This window comes from Cantharellus anzutake (genome assembly GCF_015039405.1).
Source record: "Cantharellus anzutake strain C23 chromosome Unknown EI90scaffold_7, whole genome shotgun sequence".
In the NCBI taxonomy this organism is placed as follows: Eukaryota; Fungi; Basidiomycota; class Agaricomycetes; order Cantharellales; family Hydnaceae; genus Cantharellus; species Cantharellus anzutake.
In genome coordinates, this window is record NW_024066957.1 from 1,303,922 (window position 1) to 1,324,707 (window position 20,786).

Here is a 20,786-nt window from a genome sequence, read left to right on the forward strand (position 1 = left end):
ATGGTATTCGGTCCGCCAGACTCCCGGGCGCCAATATATTTCCCTTGAGTCACATTACCTTTTGTAAGAATTAGCAAATAAATATATATGAATTATAAGGTGTTTCGCCGTTTGAGCGATATCTCCGTCAGTTTTGAAGCTTTTAGAATGAAACAAAACCGTGGATAAAGTTAAGAAACAGTCCTTCCAGATGGTAAAAAGATTACAGTCAAAAGTTTACTGGTTCCCGAGATATTTACATTTCTTTCCCAATGTTCCTTCTTATTCTGCCGTCTATGTGCTATTTTCTTGTTGTAGGGATATATTCTTTGAATATTACACCTATGTCAAGTTCTAGGCATGATTGTAGTAGATTAAATCTCATACTACATGGGTGTAGATATTTTATAATGATCTTCTAATGTCTGTCCAGTCTCATAAAGATCATGAGATCTGTTAAACGTCTGAACTTGTCACCTGTTCATTGACTATTCTGATAGATCATTGTTTTATTCTTTGAATATTATTTCTCCTACAACGGGCCCACACGACTTCTGTAATCATTTCGAGTTGATCGAGCCCTGTCTGCGTGGAACGCGGCAGGTGGGGGTATTTCCCACTCGCGCTTACGCGAGTGGGCAGGACCAAATGGTCCTGTTTTGGGGTTAAAACGCCCGTGCTGGGCGTTCCAGGGGTGACAGTCTGAGCGACTGTGGAGTTGTCGTCCATTGACGACATGGCAGCATCCGTGGTGGGACTTACAGGTGGGGAGTTTGGACTGGAGTCTACGAGGGCCTCCTTGATGGGGGAAAGGTCGAGGGAGGAATCAGCGAGGGGGGATTCAGTCGCGTTCATTTGAGCGATTTCAAATTTGATGGTAGGAAGCAGGATTTGATCCCGCTTTCGTCGCATTTATCCGATATTATTCGGATATTCCCGGACTTGCCAGTTTAGGCAACTCATGGCTTCAACGCCATAGTTGGCCGTGATAAGGCATTGATATCCGCTGGTATCGGACCGGTAGGCGACGTTCACGCCGTGGTCGTGATGGTCCGCTGGATCTATTGTCCGGCGTCTGATCCCATCGTTGACGGTTCAGTCCCTCGACGTTCTCTACCCCTTGTACTGTTAGGTAGTCATCCAACGCAATTAGATCGTTTACGTTGGCCAAGGGTTCCCAAGTAAGGTCACCAAGTCCCCATCGGACACGGAACCATAAAGACTTATCGTCGTCCCATCGATGGTCGACGATTTCCTTAACCTGGTATTCCCGTTCTGGGTCATCGCCAAAGTCGTAAAACACTTCTACGGCGCGCCCAGGGAACAGCACAGAATCATTCGGCTCATGAGGTGCGAGCCGTGAGACGTGGAACTTCGCAAAGATATTTCTTTGCGTCAACACTGGGGGAAGCCTGAGGACGTAGTTTGATGAGTCCTCAAATACCTCCAGTATTTCGTAGGGGCCAATATAAGTTGGCAACAACTTATGCGCCCTCCCCTTGGGGAGGTTCAGATCTTTCGTTGAAAGATATGCGTAGTCCCCTTTCTTCAGTTTTGGGGAATCAGGGCGCCGATGTCGGTTCGCCTGGATAGCCTGTTCTACACGACTCTTAATAATAGCGTCGTGAGCGGCCTGGATGTTGTCCAGGGCCCACTGGGCAAAGGATTTCACCCCCGGCAATTCGGATGACGGCAGAGACATGGTCATTTGTGGGAGGTATCTGTATACCAACTCAAACGGGGCGAATCCCGTTGATTTGTTCGCACTTGAGTTCAATGCGAATTCTACCATGGGTATATGCACGGCCCAATCTCGCTGATCGGGTCGGACGAATGACCGAAGGATCTGGACCACCGTCTGGATCGCTCGTTCTGCTTGGCCATCCCCTTGAGGATGGAATGCGGTAGTTAACTTGAGTTTAACACCCATGAGTCGGTGTAACTCAGTCCAAAATTGAGACGTAAACTTCGTGTCACGGTCTGACACGATGGATGTTGGCATGCCATGCAAGCGCACGACATGTTGCAGGAACAGATGCGCCAGTTCAATAGTCTTGACCTGGGTCGTCACAGGCACTAGGTGAACCTGGCACGTTAGTCGGCACAGAACTACCCAGAGGTAGTTATAACTCAGGCTCGTCAGGAATGGTCCGACGAAATCCATGGCGATTGACTCCCAAGGTTTCTCAGGGACCGGGAGCTGGTGAAGCAGTCCCGGATATCTGAGTTTGCTTTTCTTGGTCGTCTGGCACGTCCCGCAGGACGTGCAGAATTTCTCGATGTCTTTTGACATCGAAGACCACCAGTAGTGTTTGCGTATGTACTCGAGCGTCTTCTTGGCGCCGAGGTGACCAAGGATGCGGTGTGCGTGCTCGATCGCGATGCCCGTTATCCTCTCCCCTTTATGAATAGATTCAGGGAGGACAAGTCGTGGCTCGCCTGAATCATTCAGACGGAAAATTAGGCCATCGACGATCGAGAACCTAGGGAAATCCCCAGGTTTTGCCAGGATCCCTCTCCAAGCATTGTGTTTGGAGTAGCCGTCTTTCACACTTGCGATGAAAGCTTTGTCCTCTACATGAGGACGTAGCTCTGCCAATGGCGGCAGTACATCTTCGAGGGAAAGCTCCCTCCTCCCTTGACGATCGTCAGGGGGATCGAGCACGGATGCTTCGAGATCTCGTGGCTCCTGAGCGTCTCCGATAGAGTGGGACGCGCCCAGCCGTATGCACTGCAGTCTCAACCTGTGCAGGTGTAATAATTCCCGTGCTTCCTCAGCACGCGCCAAGGGCAGATCGTCGCCCTCTTTATCAATTCGTATATCTGCGGATACGTAATCGTCGTAGTGGACATCCTCGTCTGACGAGGACTCATAGTATCGCAACAGGGTGTCAGCCACTTTGTTTGTGTGGCCTTGTACATACACGATGTCACAATTGAAACCGTGAAAGAAATTCTGCCAACGAATGTGACGCGGCGCAGTGTGATTCTTCTCTTTGAAGTAAGTAAGCGCCTTGTGGTCAGTGACCACAGTGAATTTCCGCCCACCAGTCAGCTCGTCGAGCCATTTGGTGAGCGCTTCCAGAACGCCTAGAGCTTCTAGCTCATAGGCGAAATACGCCCGTTGAGTCGGGGTGAACTTCTTCGACATAAACGCAGCAGGGTTAGAGGTTTGCCATTCTGCACCCTGTGCGAGCACGGCCCCGACGCCAGCAGGGCAGGCGTCCGTGATCACCCAGACACGGTACTTGTTTTGGTCTTCTGAATCCGGTATATCCCAGATTATGGGCTTTAGAATCGGCGTCTTGCACGCGATTATTTTGATCTGCGCGAAACATTTTTCGTGTAGGGCGCTCCAGCGGAACGGCATATGGCTGGTGCATATGGATTGCAACGGTCCAGTGTATGCACTGACGTTGGGTAGGAATTTCGCTAGGTACTCAATGAGCCCTAGGAATCGCAGAACCTCGGTGTGGTTCTCTGGCGTTCGCCAGTTCCTTATTTTCTCTAGTTTGTTGGAATCTGCGTGGATTCTGTTTGAGTCCACTTTACACCCCAGTATGTCGAGTACAGGGGCGAATGGCTCAAATTTTCTTGGGCTTACATAGAGCTTCTCGTCCCTTAGACGAGTATATATCCACAAGAATTTCTCGTTGTGTTGCTTCACTGACGTAGTTCCAGTGAAGATGTTGTCGAACCATATGTGGACGGCTCGACCGATTTGGTCCCTTAGGATCCAAGTCAAAACGCGCTGGAACGTGGAAGGGCCGTTACAGTCCCCTTGTTGCAGCACGTTCGATATGAAAGTACCGTACGGGGTACTCATCCCCGTGTATTGTACGCAGTCCAGTTCGATACGAATCTGTTCGTACGCGTCTGTCATATCGATCTTTGATCGATAAGTTACCCGAGCCATACTATCCATGATGAAACGCATGTCAGGCATGGGCGTGACATCGAGAATGGAGTTCGCGTTGCGATTTCTCGCATCGATTACAGTCCATAAAGAACCGTCCTTCTTTGCAAGACAAAGAAGTGGAGCCGCCGTTGCGACCGCCTTGCGTTCCCACCATTGGGCTCGCTCATAACGAGCGATCTTTTCTCGAAGCTGCGGTTCGAGAGCCTGAGGGCACGTAGCCCTTCTTTCTATATATTTTTTATTCGGATCAATCAAGTTGATCCGGTGGTTAACCTCCCTGAACGGAGGTAGGACCTCAGGGGCTGGCGCCATGACGTCTTTGAAACGTTCACGCCACCTATTCCTGAGTGGCATGAATTCAGGGTCTGTCATTGGCAGACCTTCTAAATGGGAACAGTCAGGAAGCCTGAGATCTTTCGACCTCGGGCTTGGCCAGTGATTGGGCCACTGGGAGGTATCCGCGTCTTTTTGAGCGGAGATGGCAAGGATGCGTGGCGAAGGGTTTCCAGCCTTTGCCGTATTGCGTCATGCCGTCTGTTTAGATGACAGTTCGGATCTCGGTGCACGGGGAAGTTTGGGGCGACCGCGTGCAGCAGCCCCCACTGAGGTTTTACCCCGTTCCGTCAGGACATCAAACGTTTTGATGTCGCCCGTCTTTATGTGGACGGTGTGAGTTTCGAAATTGAGGCACGCTCCGTTGGCATTCAGCCACGGAGCTCCGAGAATGGCGTCGTAGCGGTCAATGTTGACGACGTCAAAATAGTGAGTAGACGTAACCCCGTGAATGGTTACGGGAGTATTCGTGCCGTACATTATGCACGAACGACTGTTTTTGGTCCCCATCTGGAGAACCAAGGGGTTTGGCAACTCGAGCAGTGGAATGTGAACTGCTCGGACAAAATCTGGAGATAGGGCGTCTGTTTCAGCGCCACTATCAAATAGGACAAAGGCGTTTACCCCGGCGATGTTAACCTCGCCGGTGAGCGTCCGCCTTAAGTCAGCGCTGCGGTTTTCAGGGTATTTACCCGCCTCTCACGAGATTCTAAACTTCGCGTCGAATATTGGCGGGATTTTCTTCAGAAGCTTGTTAGGCACTGAAGAACTCGTCACACTTTGCGTTGACGGTTTCCCCGATGAAGATTTGGGGACCGGTATAACACCGTCCCTCTTGTAGGTCTTTACTGCGTCGTCGACAAGCTCAGCTACTATCTGCTCATCAGATGGCAGTTTGTCTGCTTGCCGAGCAGACGCTAATTTAATGGAGAAGTTTTCGTCCGTGGGATCCACGAACGTCATAGCACCGACGAACATGTCGGCGTCCACTTCTACGTACTCCTCCGCCTCAGCGAGGAGGTTGGGATCGTATGGGTCGTCCACGAGTTTATCGTCGAACGCCTCATCGTCGGCCATATAGTCCTGCACCTCTGCAGGATCTTCAACACCTTCCGGTTCTTCTACAGGCTCCGAGTCCTGTAGGTCTCGTTCGTCAGACTCGACCGCTATGTTGTACATGCGCGGTTTGGGCTTGTCGTGATTTGGGCAATCACGTTGATAGCCTATTTTCCCGCATTTAAAACAACGCGGTTTCCCATCCTTGTCCAAGGATGGCGTCGATTTCGTCGCTGTAGACGACGTCGATTTCTCTGTTTTTGGAGCCGGCGAATAGCTCGCACGGAAGGTTGAGCGTTGTCCACTCTTCAGAGCTGACGTGTTTCCCCCGAATGTGTTTTTGTACACTTTCTTGGCGGACGAAGAATCAGCAGCTTTTTTGGGTGCTGCTACGGCGTTGGCTTGTTTTTGCGTCGTTTTTGACGCGGCTGGCGCTTGCGAGTCGTTACGATACGCAGAGATCGCCTTAATTGAATCGTATGCGTGGTCCAGGCAGAGCACGACGGTCCACAACTCGTCTTTCGTTGTGTAGTCCACAGAAATGTCGTGGCGCATAACCATCTCCCGACGCATTTCGCCAGGGATGGCGTTCAGGAAACGTTCATTGAACGTTGCCTGGTCAGGAGGCGTGATCATCTCCCCAGCTGCACGATACAGCTGGTTATAGAAGTGTTTGATTCCCTTCGCGGAATCGTATGAAAGCGTTTTGAACGCTTTCGTGGATGCTACTGCTGCAGACTTCTTGATGAAGGTGCAGATAAGGATCTCTAGTAGATCCCAGAATGGGGGGGTTACCCCGTTCTGCACTCCAATGCGTATATAGTGCATCAGGAGGTCTTGTGCCTCGCCTTCAACGGCGGTTGTCAAAGTGTGGACGTGAAACTCGTTGTAAGCTTCACCCTTCCACCCACACGACGACATATAGGCTAGCCAGGAGTGCAGCCAGTTGTGGAATATCTTCGAGTTATTCTCTCCAGACCATTTGATGGTCGGAGTCAGTCCCTGCATCTTCTTGAGCAGTTCTGGGCGTACATCTGCAGGCAGTGGCTGCAGGATTCGGACCTCCACACTTCGGCATGCAGATTCAAGAAGCTGAGTCATGAATTCAGATGGATCAGGCACTACTCGTGCCGCCGGTGCTGCGTATGAACGCATGGTTGAATCAAACAAACCGGGTCGTACAGACGAGCGGTTTGGAAAGTTGGATGAAGGCTCCCGTTTTGCTTCGGTGCCAAATAGGTCGGGAAATGGTGGGTTGGGCCAGGACGAGCCACCCTCGCCACCATCCTCGTCATCACCATTGCCACTCGGACGGCGGGGCCTTCTTCCGGAGTTAGACCTAACTTGGTCTACACGCCTCTTGCCCCCTTCTGGAGCCGCAGGTGGTTGTGAGAATCGGTGGTAGTTATCCAGCACTCGTCTGAGTGCTGTGCCGTGGGACAGTCTTTCGGGGTCTTCACCGTTTGCCCCACGACCCACGTTGTATACGAATGCTGCGTCTGCATCCAGATGGGCGTTAAAGTCAAAAGTAGATTCGCTGAGACTACGCTTAGCGAAGATAGGTCTGACCTTGGCGGGCTGTCCGCCAATGTCATCTACACGATCCTGGACGTAGATCGGGGGTTTTTTTCGTGCGTAGTAATCGTACGGAACACTGGTGGCTTCCACGTCACCGTCTTCCTCTTGTATCGTCTCCACAGTGGCCTTCATCGGCACTGCTTTCTTTCTCCCGTGGTCGGGAGGGAAATTACGCGTTTGAGTAGCGTCAACGCTTGGTATCTTCACCCCACTGTTCGTGGGTTGGGACGACAGAATGAACGGCGCGGGCACGAAGCCTGGCCTGAAATGGAATGGAGAAGTTCCACTCTCCCCTGTAATCGATGATCCAGCCAGTTGTCCTGGGTCGATCTCCCTACCCTTTCCTTTGGCGTCAGTGGTTACTGGCGCCATCGACGGGGTAGGTGGCTTAGTCCCACTAAAGATAGGAACAAAACGTCCGTCAGATTCTTGTACCTCGACAGACGCGCGTGAACTTGTCGCCTCTGTGACGACGGCAGAGACAGTGGGGATCCCTCCAGGTATGGGGACCCCACTGATTGGTTGACCCGTTGGATTAACGGGAACTACAGGGACCTCCTGGGGCGCTTGCGCCTCCACAGCGGGTTTAGTGATTTGTTGACCCGTTTGATTAACGGGGACTACAGGGACCTCTTGGGGCGCTTGCGCCTCAACAGCGGTTTTTTTCGTCTGGTCAGAGACGACGATGGGGTTTCCACCCGTTGTTGGGTTCACTGGAGGGTTTGCAGATGGGTTATCCACCGTTGCTGCGGGTGGCTTTGGCTCGTCGCGTCGAGAGAGCGCGAGGAGAATTTCGTTAAGTTTCTCATTAAGTCTTTCCTCCACCTTAATGATGTTACGATCTAGACGAGCGATGTTGTCGCTATTCCCAGAGATCTGGGTATTCATGTTACGGACATCGCCTCTCAAGTCGGCGATGTCGTCGTCGACTTGGTCGACGCGATTTCTTAGTACTCGCGCCGTTTCAGACGCGAGGGAGTGGGTTGGGGATGGAGGACGCGACGCACGCATTGGGACGAATGCCGCGAGAGTCTCCGCTGCGAGGGCTTCAGACGTTGTGACTTCGTCAACGTCTCTCATATAGGTGGGACGCGTCTGAGACGCGTCCCTGGGCCCTTGCAGGCCCAGATCGCCACCATCACTTGAGGTGGTGTCGTCTTCCGCCCTACGGCTAGTGGAGGGGCCGGCCGTGTTGGCGGGAGCGTTGGACGTGCTCCTGGTGTTGTATCTCCATGACATCCAGAAGAGGTGTCGAGTTGTTCAACAAGTTCGCGTGAGAACTTGATCGAAGTCGCGTGTTGTCAGGGGCCGACGACGCGCGCGTTGCCAAATAGGGTTTCGGCGCCGGTAACGCGGTGCCGAGAATGGAAAGAGAATAAGAGCGTAAAAAAGTGAAAGGTTATCTTACTAGTTTGGGGACGGTAATGTTCCGTTCCCCTGTTCGCCTCAGGCCTCAGTAATCCGTCTAAGTATACGCTTGATTTGGCTGTATATTGATGGGGTAGAAGTAAAGGCTAATCCGCCTTTTACAGCTACCCCGAGGGTTTATATACAATCTTATACATTCTCGGCACAAATAAATAGAGAAGCTTCCGCGACGCTAAATTAGCGTCGCGACATAATTATTACACAACACAACATCAACTGATGTTGTGGGCGGAATATAGACATGGGCCGGGGCCTCACAGGCCCACACACCCCAGATGGCTTCCCGCTGTGCCCAGCATGCGCGCATGCAGCGGACGCTCTCGGGATCCCCCACGGGGACACCCAGATGCCTGCGGCTGCCCCCGAGGATGACGTGGCACCCGTCATGTGACTCAAGCCGCATGTACATAAATGTACCTGAAGTGGGAACCGAAGAAGTAACCTTCTTCTCACATTCTCCACTTCAGGTAAGTAGTATAGTTTTCCCCTCTAATAATAATAACACATTCTCCACTTCAGTCTGAGTGGCCAGGGGCCACTGTCCCGGATCGGGCCCGCCAGTACGCACGCCCGCTCCACACCCCGCGACGGCCTCAGTGCCGGACATTACCCCCGGGCCCTCTCGACCCCGGACGCTGCAAGAGAGCTAGCGGCTCTCAGCGCCAACCAAGCTCGTGGGGGAAACTCTCCACTAAAACCCTTTTCTCCACTGGCCTCGATCCTAAAACTCCGGGAAATTCTCCGGAAATTCCGCAAGGTCCGGGCTCAGTGTCCACTACCCACTCTTTGTGGGTTAGACAACTGCCCTTACTCCTACTGTTGGAACTTCTAACACACTCACACTAACTCTGACGCGTCCTAGCGCCTTAGAGAAATTTAGAGGAGGGGAGAACTTAATTTTTCAATCCCGGTATGTACAGGATTATAAAGAATAAACATTTTTAGAAATGATTGATGGGAAATATTGGCGCCATATGGCTCCTGGACCCCATCGTAAGCGAAATATTTGAAAAGGGCATCAAAGGAATAAAAGAATATCATCCAATATATCAAAATGATGGTAAAAATGTGAAAATATGAAGAAAATCGAGAATTTATCAATGATTTCACCAAATTAGTACCCGAAACTGGAAATGTGGCTGGGAATAACCTTTACGCGGCTAATGAACATTTTTCCCAATTTATTTGATGCCTTGGGAATGTGTGAAGCATGCTTTTCTGACTTCCCGCTTGCCTAAATTGAACTTCCCACGCCCGCACATGACCAGATCCCGTGACCCGCGCCGTGGCCAACCTCCCCAACACTTAACTCCACCAAATCTCCACCGATTGGGACGATCTTGACATCGACGGATTCGTAGGAATTAGGAGTATTTTTAGGTACCAAGTTTGTATCGAATTATGGAACGAATGAAGATGATTTTTGAATGGTGTAAATGGATATCCGAGCCGGGTCTGCGTGTGGGCGATTATCCCGCCTACAACGCGTCCCTGACAATGAGTGAATGAAACTGGAAAGATGTATTGCAGTGGGAGCACAGCGATGCTGCTGGTGTTTGCAGTTTTCCATTTCTATCATACGATGTCTCACTGGGGGTGGCAAGGGGCATGCATCCTGCCTTCTTCGCCTCTAGACCTAGATAGATTTCCACCGCTTTGTGTATTACATCGCAGTGCCAATGGAGCCATGCAACTTGCTTTTGCAGATTTCATAATGCTCTCTTGGCCCGCTTTTGGGAAGCTGACTGCAACAGTGTAGGGGACAGAGCAGTGTCTGGGCCCGAAGGAGTGGGCTCTGCGATATTTTCCAGCCAACCCTGAGGGGATGCTTCCCATATTGGTGATTCCTTTTTTAGAGCTGGCATTGAAGGGGGAGTCGAAACATTGCTGGCATCCACTGACATTGCATGATCGTGGCGATTTGGCACCTGCCACCAATGTGTAGGCTCAATGCCAGGCCCCCAGCGTTGCATCATCATGGTGCTGCTGGCATTTGCTATCTCAATGTGTCGTGACAGCTGGGAAATAGGGACTTCAGTGGCTGGGACATGCTTATGTCCTTTCTTTTTGGACATTGAGGGTTCAGATTCAGGTGCGGATTGGGGGCCAAGGAAATCAGCATATTTTTTAGGTCTTTTTAAATTATATGGCTGATATTTTTTCACAGGCGAAGTAGTAAGGGGTGGAATTACAGGCTTATGCCTCAGCATGGGAGTAGCTGCTAAAGAAACTAATGGGTTCAGGTCAAAGGAGCAGAACGGGATAGGTCTCCCCCAACAAGTGTGGGTATATCGGCCAAGTTACGCCGGTAGCCGACCTGTAAGAGAGACATGCACTCAGCTGCATATTCATGTGTGTAGCTGTAGTACATACCAATAGGAATGGACACCAAATGGGGCGATTTTCAGCGAAGAAGGGCGATTACTGGTGCTCGCTCAGCACTGAGGAATATATGTATAGCACAGGCACTGGTCTTATAAAGGTCTTTGGGTATTGGATATTCAGCAGCAGGCAGTGGTGAGGGCACACATCGGGTCGAAGTCCCAGCCCAACTGTACCGTTTCTGACATCGCTTTAGCGCCGATTGAGGGGTGCGTGGTTGCTGGACAGTGGATATGAATATGGTCCCACTGATACAGATTGGACAAGAGGATAGCGTGTAATATGAGGGTGTAGAGGATCATGGCAAACACCCAACAATTCTGCTCGCTGAGATCTTTTGTGCCCGTTCAATAACAAAAGATGACACACAGAGCGTTTTAGGGTGTATGAGCGCAGACAGCGAGATCTGAGGGTCGGTGTGCAAGCAAGCAGGGAGGGGAATTGCATGTCAGTGTGACCATTTGGGTAAAATATTTTGATGGGGGCCTAGGAAGGTGTATAGCTGTCGATGTATGGCACGGAATCGGAGCAGGGGATCGGTTTTTGTGGTGGGTGGCCCAGACGAACCAAACAACCATGAGTACCAGCAGTGCTAGGTGCAACCTCTGGCCCTCTGCAGGTGTCTCCACGGACAAGCCCCAAATCCTCACACAGAATATACAGAACAGCCTGGAGAAACCGTTACTCTATGTAGACAGTGTACTCAGAGGGCTGGGTTGATTGGGGGGATCCCTGTCGTTAACTGTGGTGCACTAGCAACATAGTGGATTTCAGTTAAATACAAAAAGTGGTCCTTTTTAATGATATCTATAACGAGATTGGAGGTGAACATAGTGCGTTCTGTTAGGTGCAGGGCTGGGAATGATGCCAACGATGGATTTCAAGCTTACCAAATATGCCACTTATGGCAATAAATAGGAAGTAGAACACCCAAAGAATAGAGGACGGGTCTGTAGTGCAACATACAGTTATCCTGATGTTGAGGATGTTGATCAACATGCCTTACCTACAACGACATTCACAGTTTGTGAATGAAACGGCTGGCCCGGCTTTGGCCGAGAGCCCGTTTCGGGGACATGCATACCCCACGATTGAATTGGTTCTCACGGGGATGAAGGTGGTCAAACGGGTCAATATTTAGTGCTTATTTCCTTTGTCTTTCATGTATCACTGTTGCCACTCACGCATGTATTTAAGGGCGAAGCCTGCAGATGCGGATACCCAACTAATAGACGGTATCCGACATCTCAGTGGGCGCATTAACAAAGGTAATATCAGATATCAGATAAGAATAATAAGGGAATGAGATACGCGCAAGCGCTACATGCGGAACGCAGTCAACAGTGAGACACGCAGCACATGGGGAAGGGGTATCATATCGGCTAACCGATATGGGCATGATATGCGTACCGGCGCGCCATCATGTGTTGCTCAACCAACAAAGTGGGCAGTCCGGCGAGGCGCGAAGCGCAACCACTCTAGTCCAAACATCCATAGGGAAAAGGTATTTGCCCGTGCATGTCGCCCGTTTACGGAAGAGTGATGTTCAGCTCGTGCGGGATACTGTACAAGTTTGGCAGGCGTGTCCCTCAGCTGAGGGAAATGATTTACTTTTCGGGGATGTATACAGAGGAGAGGTTTTACACCCCGGGAATTACAAAAGAGGCCGGGAGTCGGCAGTGAATTTGCATTTGGAGAGCTGATGGCGGGAGTTCGTTTTGTAGCGCAAATTTGCAAGACCCATTACTGAGGATGATTTTTCGGCCATCCTGGTAGCATGCTCGTCGCAAGTTCATTGCCGTTATATAAATGATCGCATTCTTCCCATTCATCCCCTTGTTGATTCCCCTCATGTTGCGCTACTGGAACTTCCCTTAGATGACGATTTTTTTTATTTCTTCGTGCAAGCTTGAAGACATGGGCCATGACCACCGCTACGACACTACAGTGACAAGCTCGGTTGCGAACGTGCTGGAAAATCGCATTTACGAGTTCGGCATTTGATGAAATATCATTTAATCGGGTTCGAGATTGGAGGACATGCATGACTGATCCGCCCGAATTCCGATCAACGCTTTTCCATCCCTGGGAAAGCTTCCAGCTACACCAGTGCATGAGCATCGCCATGCTTCCCCCATCCTCACGAATCATCTCGTATTTTGATGTTCTGCGTTGAATGGATGTCACACTCAAAACTGAGACAGAAAACCAAACAGCACCCAATCAAATATCACCTTTGCCGCCATCAGCCCCAGGAAGAGACACCTAAGACGAGACGTGTTAAAAAAAAGAGAAGATAATCATTGGTACTGGTACCCAGAAAAGTTTACGCATACGAAAAATGGAAGCAGTGAAAGGTGTATGTGAAGGGAAAAGAAAGAAGATGCGTGGAATTTGATATGCGAGAAAAATGAATCGGAGAAAGGGAAAGGGAGAAGCGGTGGTATGGATGGCGAAATAGGGGGAGTAAGGCGAAAGGCGAAGGGGTTTGAAACTTGTAATGGTATGTCATTGTAAGGAGGTGTGTATGTGGAAGGAAGAAAAGGAGTACTGTATATGGATAACGATACACGATGAACAAGGACCAGAAGTGAAGAAAAGAAAAGGAAAGATGGGACATAAAGTAACTAGGGGTGCGAACGGTAGTCAAAGAGGTGGAGCGTCCTTGATTTTTGGATATCAAGGGATCAAGTATAGATGCGATGTATAAGGAGAAGGGTGAAAAGAAGAGAAGAGGAAGTGAAGGATGGGGAGAAAGTCAACTACAAAAATTTTGCCTCGACAAGGTTTTTGGCAACCCAGCGTAGCATTTTGTAAGGTTGTAGAAAGAAGAAAGCAGGGGTTAATGAAGGGGGATCAGAACAAGGGACGGAGGGACGGGGGCTAGGGGGGCGAGAGTGGCTGGCAAATACGGACACTCGAACTGGTCACAAAAAGGATACAGGCAAAACAACAACCAAACCTATCATGTGCCGTTTCAAACGCAACATAGATAAGAGCGGGGGAGTTTTTCAAAGAATGAATAGAAAAAAAGCCGTGGGAAACTACACGGAAACAGCGGGTAAAAAGGGGGAGGGGGGAAGGGGGAGAAAACGCCTTTACATGATGACGCACCCACTATTAGACCACCAATGTTGTGATTCCATTGCTTCGATCCAATGCACGATCAGCCGAAGCCGGAGACGAGGAGACCTTAATGGAAGAAGTTTGACCTTATCGTAATCGTCGACCGGGAGAACCTTATCAGATTTGGTAAAAGGAGGTCAGCTTCTGTCGCGGCCATTCCGGGCGCACGAGACCAAGAGCACAGATAAACAAGAGGGAAAAAAAAAACTCACCAAAGCCATCCAAAAACTCAACTTCGCTGGATCGTCTGGTACTGGTCCGTAGGTCTCATTCATCCTCTGAATCACCCACGGCGCAACACGTTTCTTCATCCTTTCGATGAACGCATGACAAACAGCCACAAGTTCTTCACTCGATGGCATCGAAATCGCTTGAATAGGATGACGGAACTGAGCCTGACCATGTTGTTGTTGGTGGTGGTGATAATCGAAGTAAGAGTGCTGTTGGGATAGACCTGGATAGCGTTGTTGCTGATGTGGATCGGTCACTCCAACTTGGGTGAGAGAGAGGTTCTCTGAACGAGAACTACTCAATCGACGATTACGATTCATCGTGATCACAGCTGGAGTTACAGGGAGGAGAATCGTGTTAGAACCTGGACTTGTACTGATCGGAGTGGATTGCCCTTGAGACGAAGACATGGGCATTCTGTCGATCATCGCTTCCATCTCCGGGGTGTAATCATCGACCCTATAGATAATCGAGAACAAAAGAAAAGAAAGAGGAACAAGAACCAATGATTAACATTACTGGTCCCCACGAATTTTCACCCTTCTAAAACCCACGTACCGTTCAATACGAGCGATGATATACCCATCCATCCAGGCCCTCTCCTTGATCTTAAACCGATACGAGCCAACTGTCTCGATGGCACTCCTCCCATCCGGTAGCATCCTAACGCTCTTCATCTCCAACATCGTCCCATACATAACTTCCTCACCCGTATTCGGATTAGGAAGCATAGTCATGCCAAACGAATGCGTCCCGTTCTCAAGACAGCGGCGAATCATAAGACGGTATCGCGGTTCGAAGATATTGAGAGATATGGGCATGCCGGGAAATGCGAGAGCACAGGGGAATATAGGGACTGAGACTCCATTGGTGCCTAACGCGAGGGATTCATCGGCTAAATAGGCTTGTTTGCGTTGTTCGTACTGTTCCGGAAGCAGCGTCATAACTATCATAAATAATTGCAACATTGGGTGAATGACAAGATGAGAAACACAAAAATACTGTGACGTACTGAGATTATCAAGAATCGTATTGCTGGGGTGGTTATGATGGAACGCATATCCAGGAAGCTCATCCCGACAAAGAGGGCACAATCCACTGTGGTCCAGCGCACGCAAGAGACATTTGGAGCAAAAAGTCTAATTAGGTCCCACACATGTCGGAAGATGGAAGTGAAGCGTAGATCGAGCAGACCCAAGCATCAGCGGAGTCATGTCCGATTTCATCACCGAGAAAGGGAGAGCACGAGCAAAGTCCCCGGAGACACCCAAGGCAGTTCCCAGCAATAGAATCCCCACAATTCCGGTGACCCATCACCAAAAGCGGGAAGGTAAACCCAATCGAGATAAAAGAAAGGAATCATCAGTGATCCATAGTTTATCCGCCACTCCAACGAAAACACGTACGTGTTGACAGGGTGTCGTAACTGGATCGAAAAACAATGAATAGCAGATCTCACACGTCAGCTCGCTCACAAGAGCTTTGACGAGTTCCTCCCTCATATTGATGCTCAACGCCAAAGCCGAGAGCTCCCTCTCTACTTGTTCCTGACGATGCCGAAGCGCAACGAGGTCTTTCTCTCGTCTTTCCTTCATAGCCGCGCTATCTTCATCTTCGTATTGGAAGTTTGGAGTTGTAGGAGAGGTCGTAACGAGGTTGGAAGTTGTAGGGCCGATCATCTTCGTCTTGAAAGCCTTTGGAGACGTAGTGGGCGAAATACTGGGCGAACGAGAAGGATGATGCCTACGATCGGAAGATTTGCGCGAAAGACTAGGAGCATCCACTTGTTGCTCGCCGACGAAAACGGAAGAAGTAGAAGACGAAGTCGATCCAACACGTTGACGTTTCGCTGCATGGGGATGTTCGTTCGTAATGATGATCGCATCGTTCGAACCGATAGATCCAGCTGACCCTTTGAAGGATGCGCCGTCTCCAAAGTCCAACTCGTTGTCAGACGAGAACAATCCCGCTGCCCCAATTGCCCCACTTGCATCCTCACCGCTTACACTCTCCAAAATATCGCCCTCCCTCATGCTCAGCCTACTACCAAGTCTCCTAATCCTCCTAAGTGAGCTGCCACTCAGATTGCCCATCCCCAGATTCCTACTTGTATGTCCATGTCCGCTTCCACCGCCACTTCCGCCCACCTCGTAACTAGACCTCCTCTGCTGATGACTGGCACCAGTTCCACTCCGGCTTCGAGCGTGGGAGCTGCGACTGCCCCTCACGTTGGAAGATGAAGGTGACGAAGGACGATGAGACCTCAGCGTAGTCGATTCCAACGGTACGCTCATAAACCTCCTCCCTGACCCCGATCTCACGCCCGAAGCTGAACCGGTGGTACCCGTCCCGGTCCCCATCTCCATATCAGTATCCACCTCAACATCCGTCTCCATATCGTCACCCAGTGTGAAGACCGAAGCTAGTGGAGACTCCAATCCTTCCACTCCCGACACGGGTGAATGAGCCCTCGAAGAAGGATGAGAAAGTATAGTCCCTTCTTCCTCTGAGATGGTTCCAGCCGAGCCACTACTCGTGGACTCGGAAGCAACCGAATGCAACGAATCGAACGAACTTCTGGGTCGAGGACTTTGACGCTGACGTGGTTGTGGCGTTCGAGGTTGCTGAGTCGTATGACGCGTTGGACCCGGAGTTGGGGTTTTCGACGATGAGGATGAGCCGGAAGTGGACGAAGATGAGGATGTATGTGCAGCAGAAACAGAGTTCGAATTAGAAGGCGAAGATGATTGAGAAATACGCTGCTGATCTGTCATTCCTGAGCTACTAGAACCTCCAGGTGTACCCTGTTTGGAATCAGTTTCTCTACCGGACGAAGCAGTGCTTGAACCAGAGCCAGAACCAACGCCGGAACCGGAAGGCGATTCGCCGCCGGATCCCGACTTTGATTTCAACTTGGCCTTCGACTTGAGCTTCGAATCCGAAAATTTCAACTTGCCATTACCACCTGCGCCAGTAAGATCCACGAACCTCCCAACAATCTCGATGACTTTACTAAGCGTCACATCCATCTTGGGATGTGAAACTTTGACCACCGCGGTGGGAGGGGGAGGTATCATCATCCCACTCGCACTCTCAGTATCACTGCCATCCCTACTACCACCAGTCTCGGACCTATTCCTCCCATTCCATCCCAACGTCGCTGTGGAAGCAGCTGGTGAGCCAGAATTTGAGGGAGGATGCTGCTGTTCAGAATATACGAGGGGAGGAGGAATGTACGTCAAGATCGGCGCCTGGTCAGGATCGTCAAGGTTTTCTTCGGGATCTGGTAAGTGTGCGCGTCGTTTTCGGAGGGTACGCCCCCCTCCCGAAGGAAGGTAACAGGTGGGTATGGGGCATGAGGGGAAGAGATGTGCATGTGAATGCGACGGAGTAGAAGGCGTTGAGGGTGTCCGGGGTGAGGATGGAATATGCGGGGAAGGGGGTAATGAAGCAGGAAAAGCAGAAGGTACAGGTGAAGGAGGATATGAATGAGGGGTGGATACTGAAAGCATAACGTGCTTGGAACAGACAGTATGACCACATATGAGCGTCGTCGGATGATCAAAAACGTTCTCGCAAGCGGAGCATCGTAATAGTGAAAAAACCATTTCGTTAAGGTCGAATCGAAGTTTGCGAGTCTGAGTACGGGGATGATGGGGCACTGTCGAGGAGTAGGTTAATTCGGCGTCTTTCTTGCCCTGTTGTTCGGTCTGATGAGGGTGACGATGTTTGTGGTGAGAGCGGTGATGGGTTATATATGGGGCTGACGACGATGACAAAGAGGAATTTGAAGATGGATCGGGGATGAGTGTTGTGGATTCTACTTGATGCACAAAATGGTATTAGCATAATGTATAGGAGATGAGAACCATAAGGGAACGGAGGAGACCAGGGATCGAAGAAGGGTTAGAATTGTTTCAAGTGGGAGAGCGATCCGGACCCAGAACACGATGGTGATGAGGGAGACGACGACGATGTCGATGCAGCCATCCTCATCCATCTATCCCATCCCTGTCCATCCCTGTCGTCCACGTATGCAATCAAGTCATCCCGCATGCGTGCGAGCGACTGATAAGTGTGACAAACGCCGCAACAAAATCGGAAAATGAAAGAAGAAAGGAATCGAAAAAATGGAAAGAATTAATGAAATGTATATATATGTGTATAATATATGGGTTTCCAAACAAGATGAATAATAACGAATTGAGATAGGGATGTGCGTTCAGGGATGGGAGAGGGATATAAGGACAAGAAACCAACAAAAATTGCAGAGCGGACTGAGAGCAAGAGATCGGTAACGAACCTTGAGATCGGATTTGAACGCCCCGACTCCTTGAGCTCTCCTGCATTTGCAGGGCTCGCCGCCTATCTCTTTCTCTCGTTTCATCCTGCTGCGGCCCAAGTCCCACCGCGGAACCCGAACCTGCCGACACTGGTGACGGCACGACTGGAGAGGGTGGCGAACCAGCACCATGACTAACCTCTACCACCGCATTTTCGCTCTCCCTCGCCGAGCGCGGACGTGGCATTCGTCTCCCATCATCAGTACGATTTCGATTTCGACCAGTGGACATCCCGGTCACCGAACCAGACCCAGTTCCAAAGCCAGACCCAGCGTTGGCGTTCGTGGAAGGACTGGAAGGAGAAGAACGAGATAAAGTCGTAGTCTCCCTTGTTAATCGTGACATTGTATGATTGTGTGGGGAGAGGAGCGAAGGTGTGGAAAGTGGAAAGTGGCAAGTGGAAGTGCAGGGAACAATAAAAAGGACGAATGAGAAATCCGGTCTTTTGGGTAAGCAATGTAAGCAAATCGGTTGAATCCAAACGGAGTTTGGGTTCACTCTGTCGATATGAGAAAAAGTTAGAATGCGGAAAGTGGCAAGAGAAATTGAGTGAACCGCCTGTGTGTTTGCGTGAAGGGAAGTTAGGGAAGGGAGGACGGTGGGGAGATACCCGAACTTTGAGAAAGATGAAGATGATTATTTTTGGTTGATTCGGATAATACTATTTGATGGTATGGCCTAGAAGGATTAGACCCTATCTCCAGAAAGAGAAATGAAGATAAGCGTAAGGCCTCTCATTCGGAACAGTAGGACAAAGGTGTAAGTAGAAGGTAGTGATGGGGTGGCGAGAAGGAGAAGAGGATGATAGCTTGTTGGATGGTGTGTGTGGACCCTCTGTGGCAGATGAACGAAGAGGAGTAGAGCAAAGTTGGGTTTCAACCCTCACCACAAGGAAGCCATCTCAAGTGGGCCGGGATCGGCTTACTGCACGAATCGAGGCTGTGTGGAGCGATCCGAGATATATCCGGAATATTTCAATAACTTTGGGCGATCCAATCGGTGAGTTGGATACCTTATCCATATTTAATTTTTGCATCCGAATCCGCAGTTACGGAGCAAATTGGGCTTGGGGATCTGGGTTCCAACAAGTTGAATGTGAAAATGAATGAATGCGGCGCCTAGATTTAAACTGAATTAAATCAAGCGCCCCAACCTTGATCAGTGAATTATATGTTCCGATCGAACATACATCCCGCCACGTCATCATCAAAATACCTTCAAAACGCTTGTTTGACACCATTAACGACTCACTAAGCGCGGATCAGCTCAGTACAACTACCAATCCAAGAGAAAGAGAGCAAAAATCCAAGTTCGTGAAGATCATCGGGATCTGCCGCGTTCTTTAAGACTTCTGTCGATCTTCAAGTCCACGATCGACGATCGTCGGGAAGAAAAAGTTGTGACAACTTTTAGCAGTACACGTACAGAACACATTGGATCACAATAGAGTAATCCGATGGGGAGAGATTTAGAGCCCAAGTCCGATCAGAAGGTTTTCGTGTCGCAACTACTATAAAGGTACTACTCTTCTCGGTGAGAGTGGAAAGTCCAGGGATTGAAGTTCCCTGCGCGGACAAGGGCGAAAATCACCCAACGATTCTGTTATATTTATATTGGGGAAAGCCACACCGCAAAGTTCAGAAGAGCAAAGTCCAGAACCATGGAATGAAGGCCATTTCCCCTCATGGCCAATCTGGATTCGGCCAAGTATGGCGACCAAGCTCTTGTTTCCTCTTCCGGCCTCGACAATAGAGCTAACTTGACAAGAGGATTATCATAAGTCGTATGAACGGCCTCCACCTTGGCGATGCAGGATGAGCCACCGCCCACTTGCTGAGGCTGCAAGGGAAATTCCAGGATGCAGATAATCGAAAAGGGACCAGAGATAGAAAGCTTTGTACAGAGAGAACGAGAGATCGAATGTGATGCCAGCTGTCACCCGTACGGTGACAAGACCCGACGAACGTTGACACCCGTGTGTATGGGAACCATGAATCTCATATGAAACATGTGCGGATAATGTTCCCTGGACTCAGCCGAGGCCACCCCGCTACGGTATGTTGGATAAAATTTGTCCCTTCGCCACCAACGGAAGAGGGACATTGGGGAAATCTCACCCATGCTTATAGACCGGCAAGCGGTGAGACGAAAGTGCAAAGATCGAGGTCAAGTCCTTCATCGAGCCAAGGTCGATGTAGATATTTCCCTAGATGGAGTGTGCTAGGGAGAGAGAGGCAAAACCTTGTGGCCTCACTCAGATTAGAGAGTAACTGATCGAATCAAACGGTCAAACTTCGATTCGGCCTCGGTCGGATAGGGTGGAGTTGAGTCCTGGTTCGGAAAGCTTAAAACTCTTTTTCGATTGACGCCTGATCTTGACACCGGGTGGGTATCCAAATTGACCCGAACAG

At 50.1% G+C, this 20,786-nt stretch overlaps 3 protein-coding genes across 3 annotated transcripts; 1 reads left to right on the forward strand and 2 right to left on the reverse strand.

The window, feature by feature from the left end:
• Window positions 1–10,243: 10,243 nt before the first annotated feature.
• Window positions 10,244–11,395, forward strand: EI90DRAFT_3013127 (uncharacterized protein; the record flags this gene model as incomplete). Its single annotated transcript, XM_039056632.1, has 5 exons — window positions 10,244–10,385; window positions 10,461–10,645; window positions 10,754–10,884; window positions 11,057–11,091; window positions 11,295–11,395. 5 exons carry the CDS (start codon window positions 10,244–10,246, stop codon window positions 11,393–11,395), a joined length of 594 nt encoding a protein of 197 aa, XP_038920930.1.
• Window positions 11,396–13,773: 2,378 nt separating this feature from the next.
• On the reverse strand, window positions 13,774–15,534 carry EI90DRAFT_2908519 (PUA-like domain-containing protein; the record flags this gene model as incomplete). The annotated part of the gene is made up of 6 exons (XM_039054330.1): window positions 13,774–13,914; window positions 14,014–14,152; window positions 14,435–14,491; window positions 14,591–14,978; window positions 15,045–15,171; window positions 15,439–15,534. The coding sequence occupies 6 exons, from the start codon at window positions 15,532–15,534 to the stop codon at window positions 13,774–13,776; spliced, it is 948 nt and encodes a 315-aa protein (XP_038920931.1).
• A 2,211-nt stretch (window positions 15,535–17,745) lies between these two features.
• On the reverse strand, window positions 17,746–18,434 carry EI90DRAFT_3040173 (uncharacterized protein; the record flags this gene model as incomplete). Its single annotated transcript, XM_039059000.1, has 1 exon — window positions 17,746–18,434. A coding segment is annotated over exon 1 (304 nt), but the record flags the coding sequence as incomplete, so codon positions are not given.
• Between the last annotated feature and the right edge of the window lie 2,352 nt (window positions 18,435–20,786).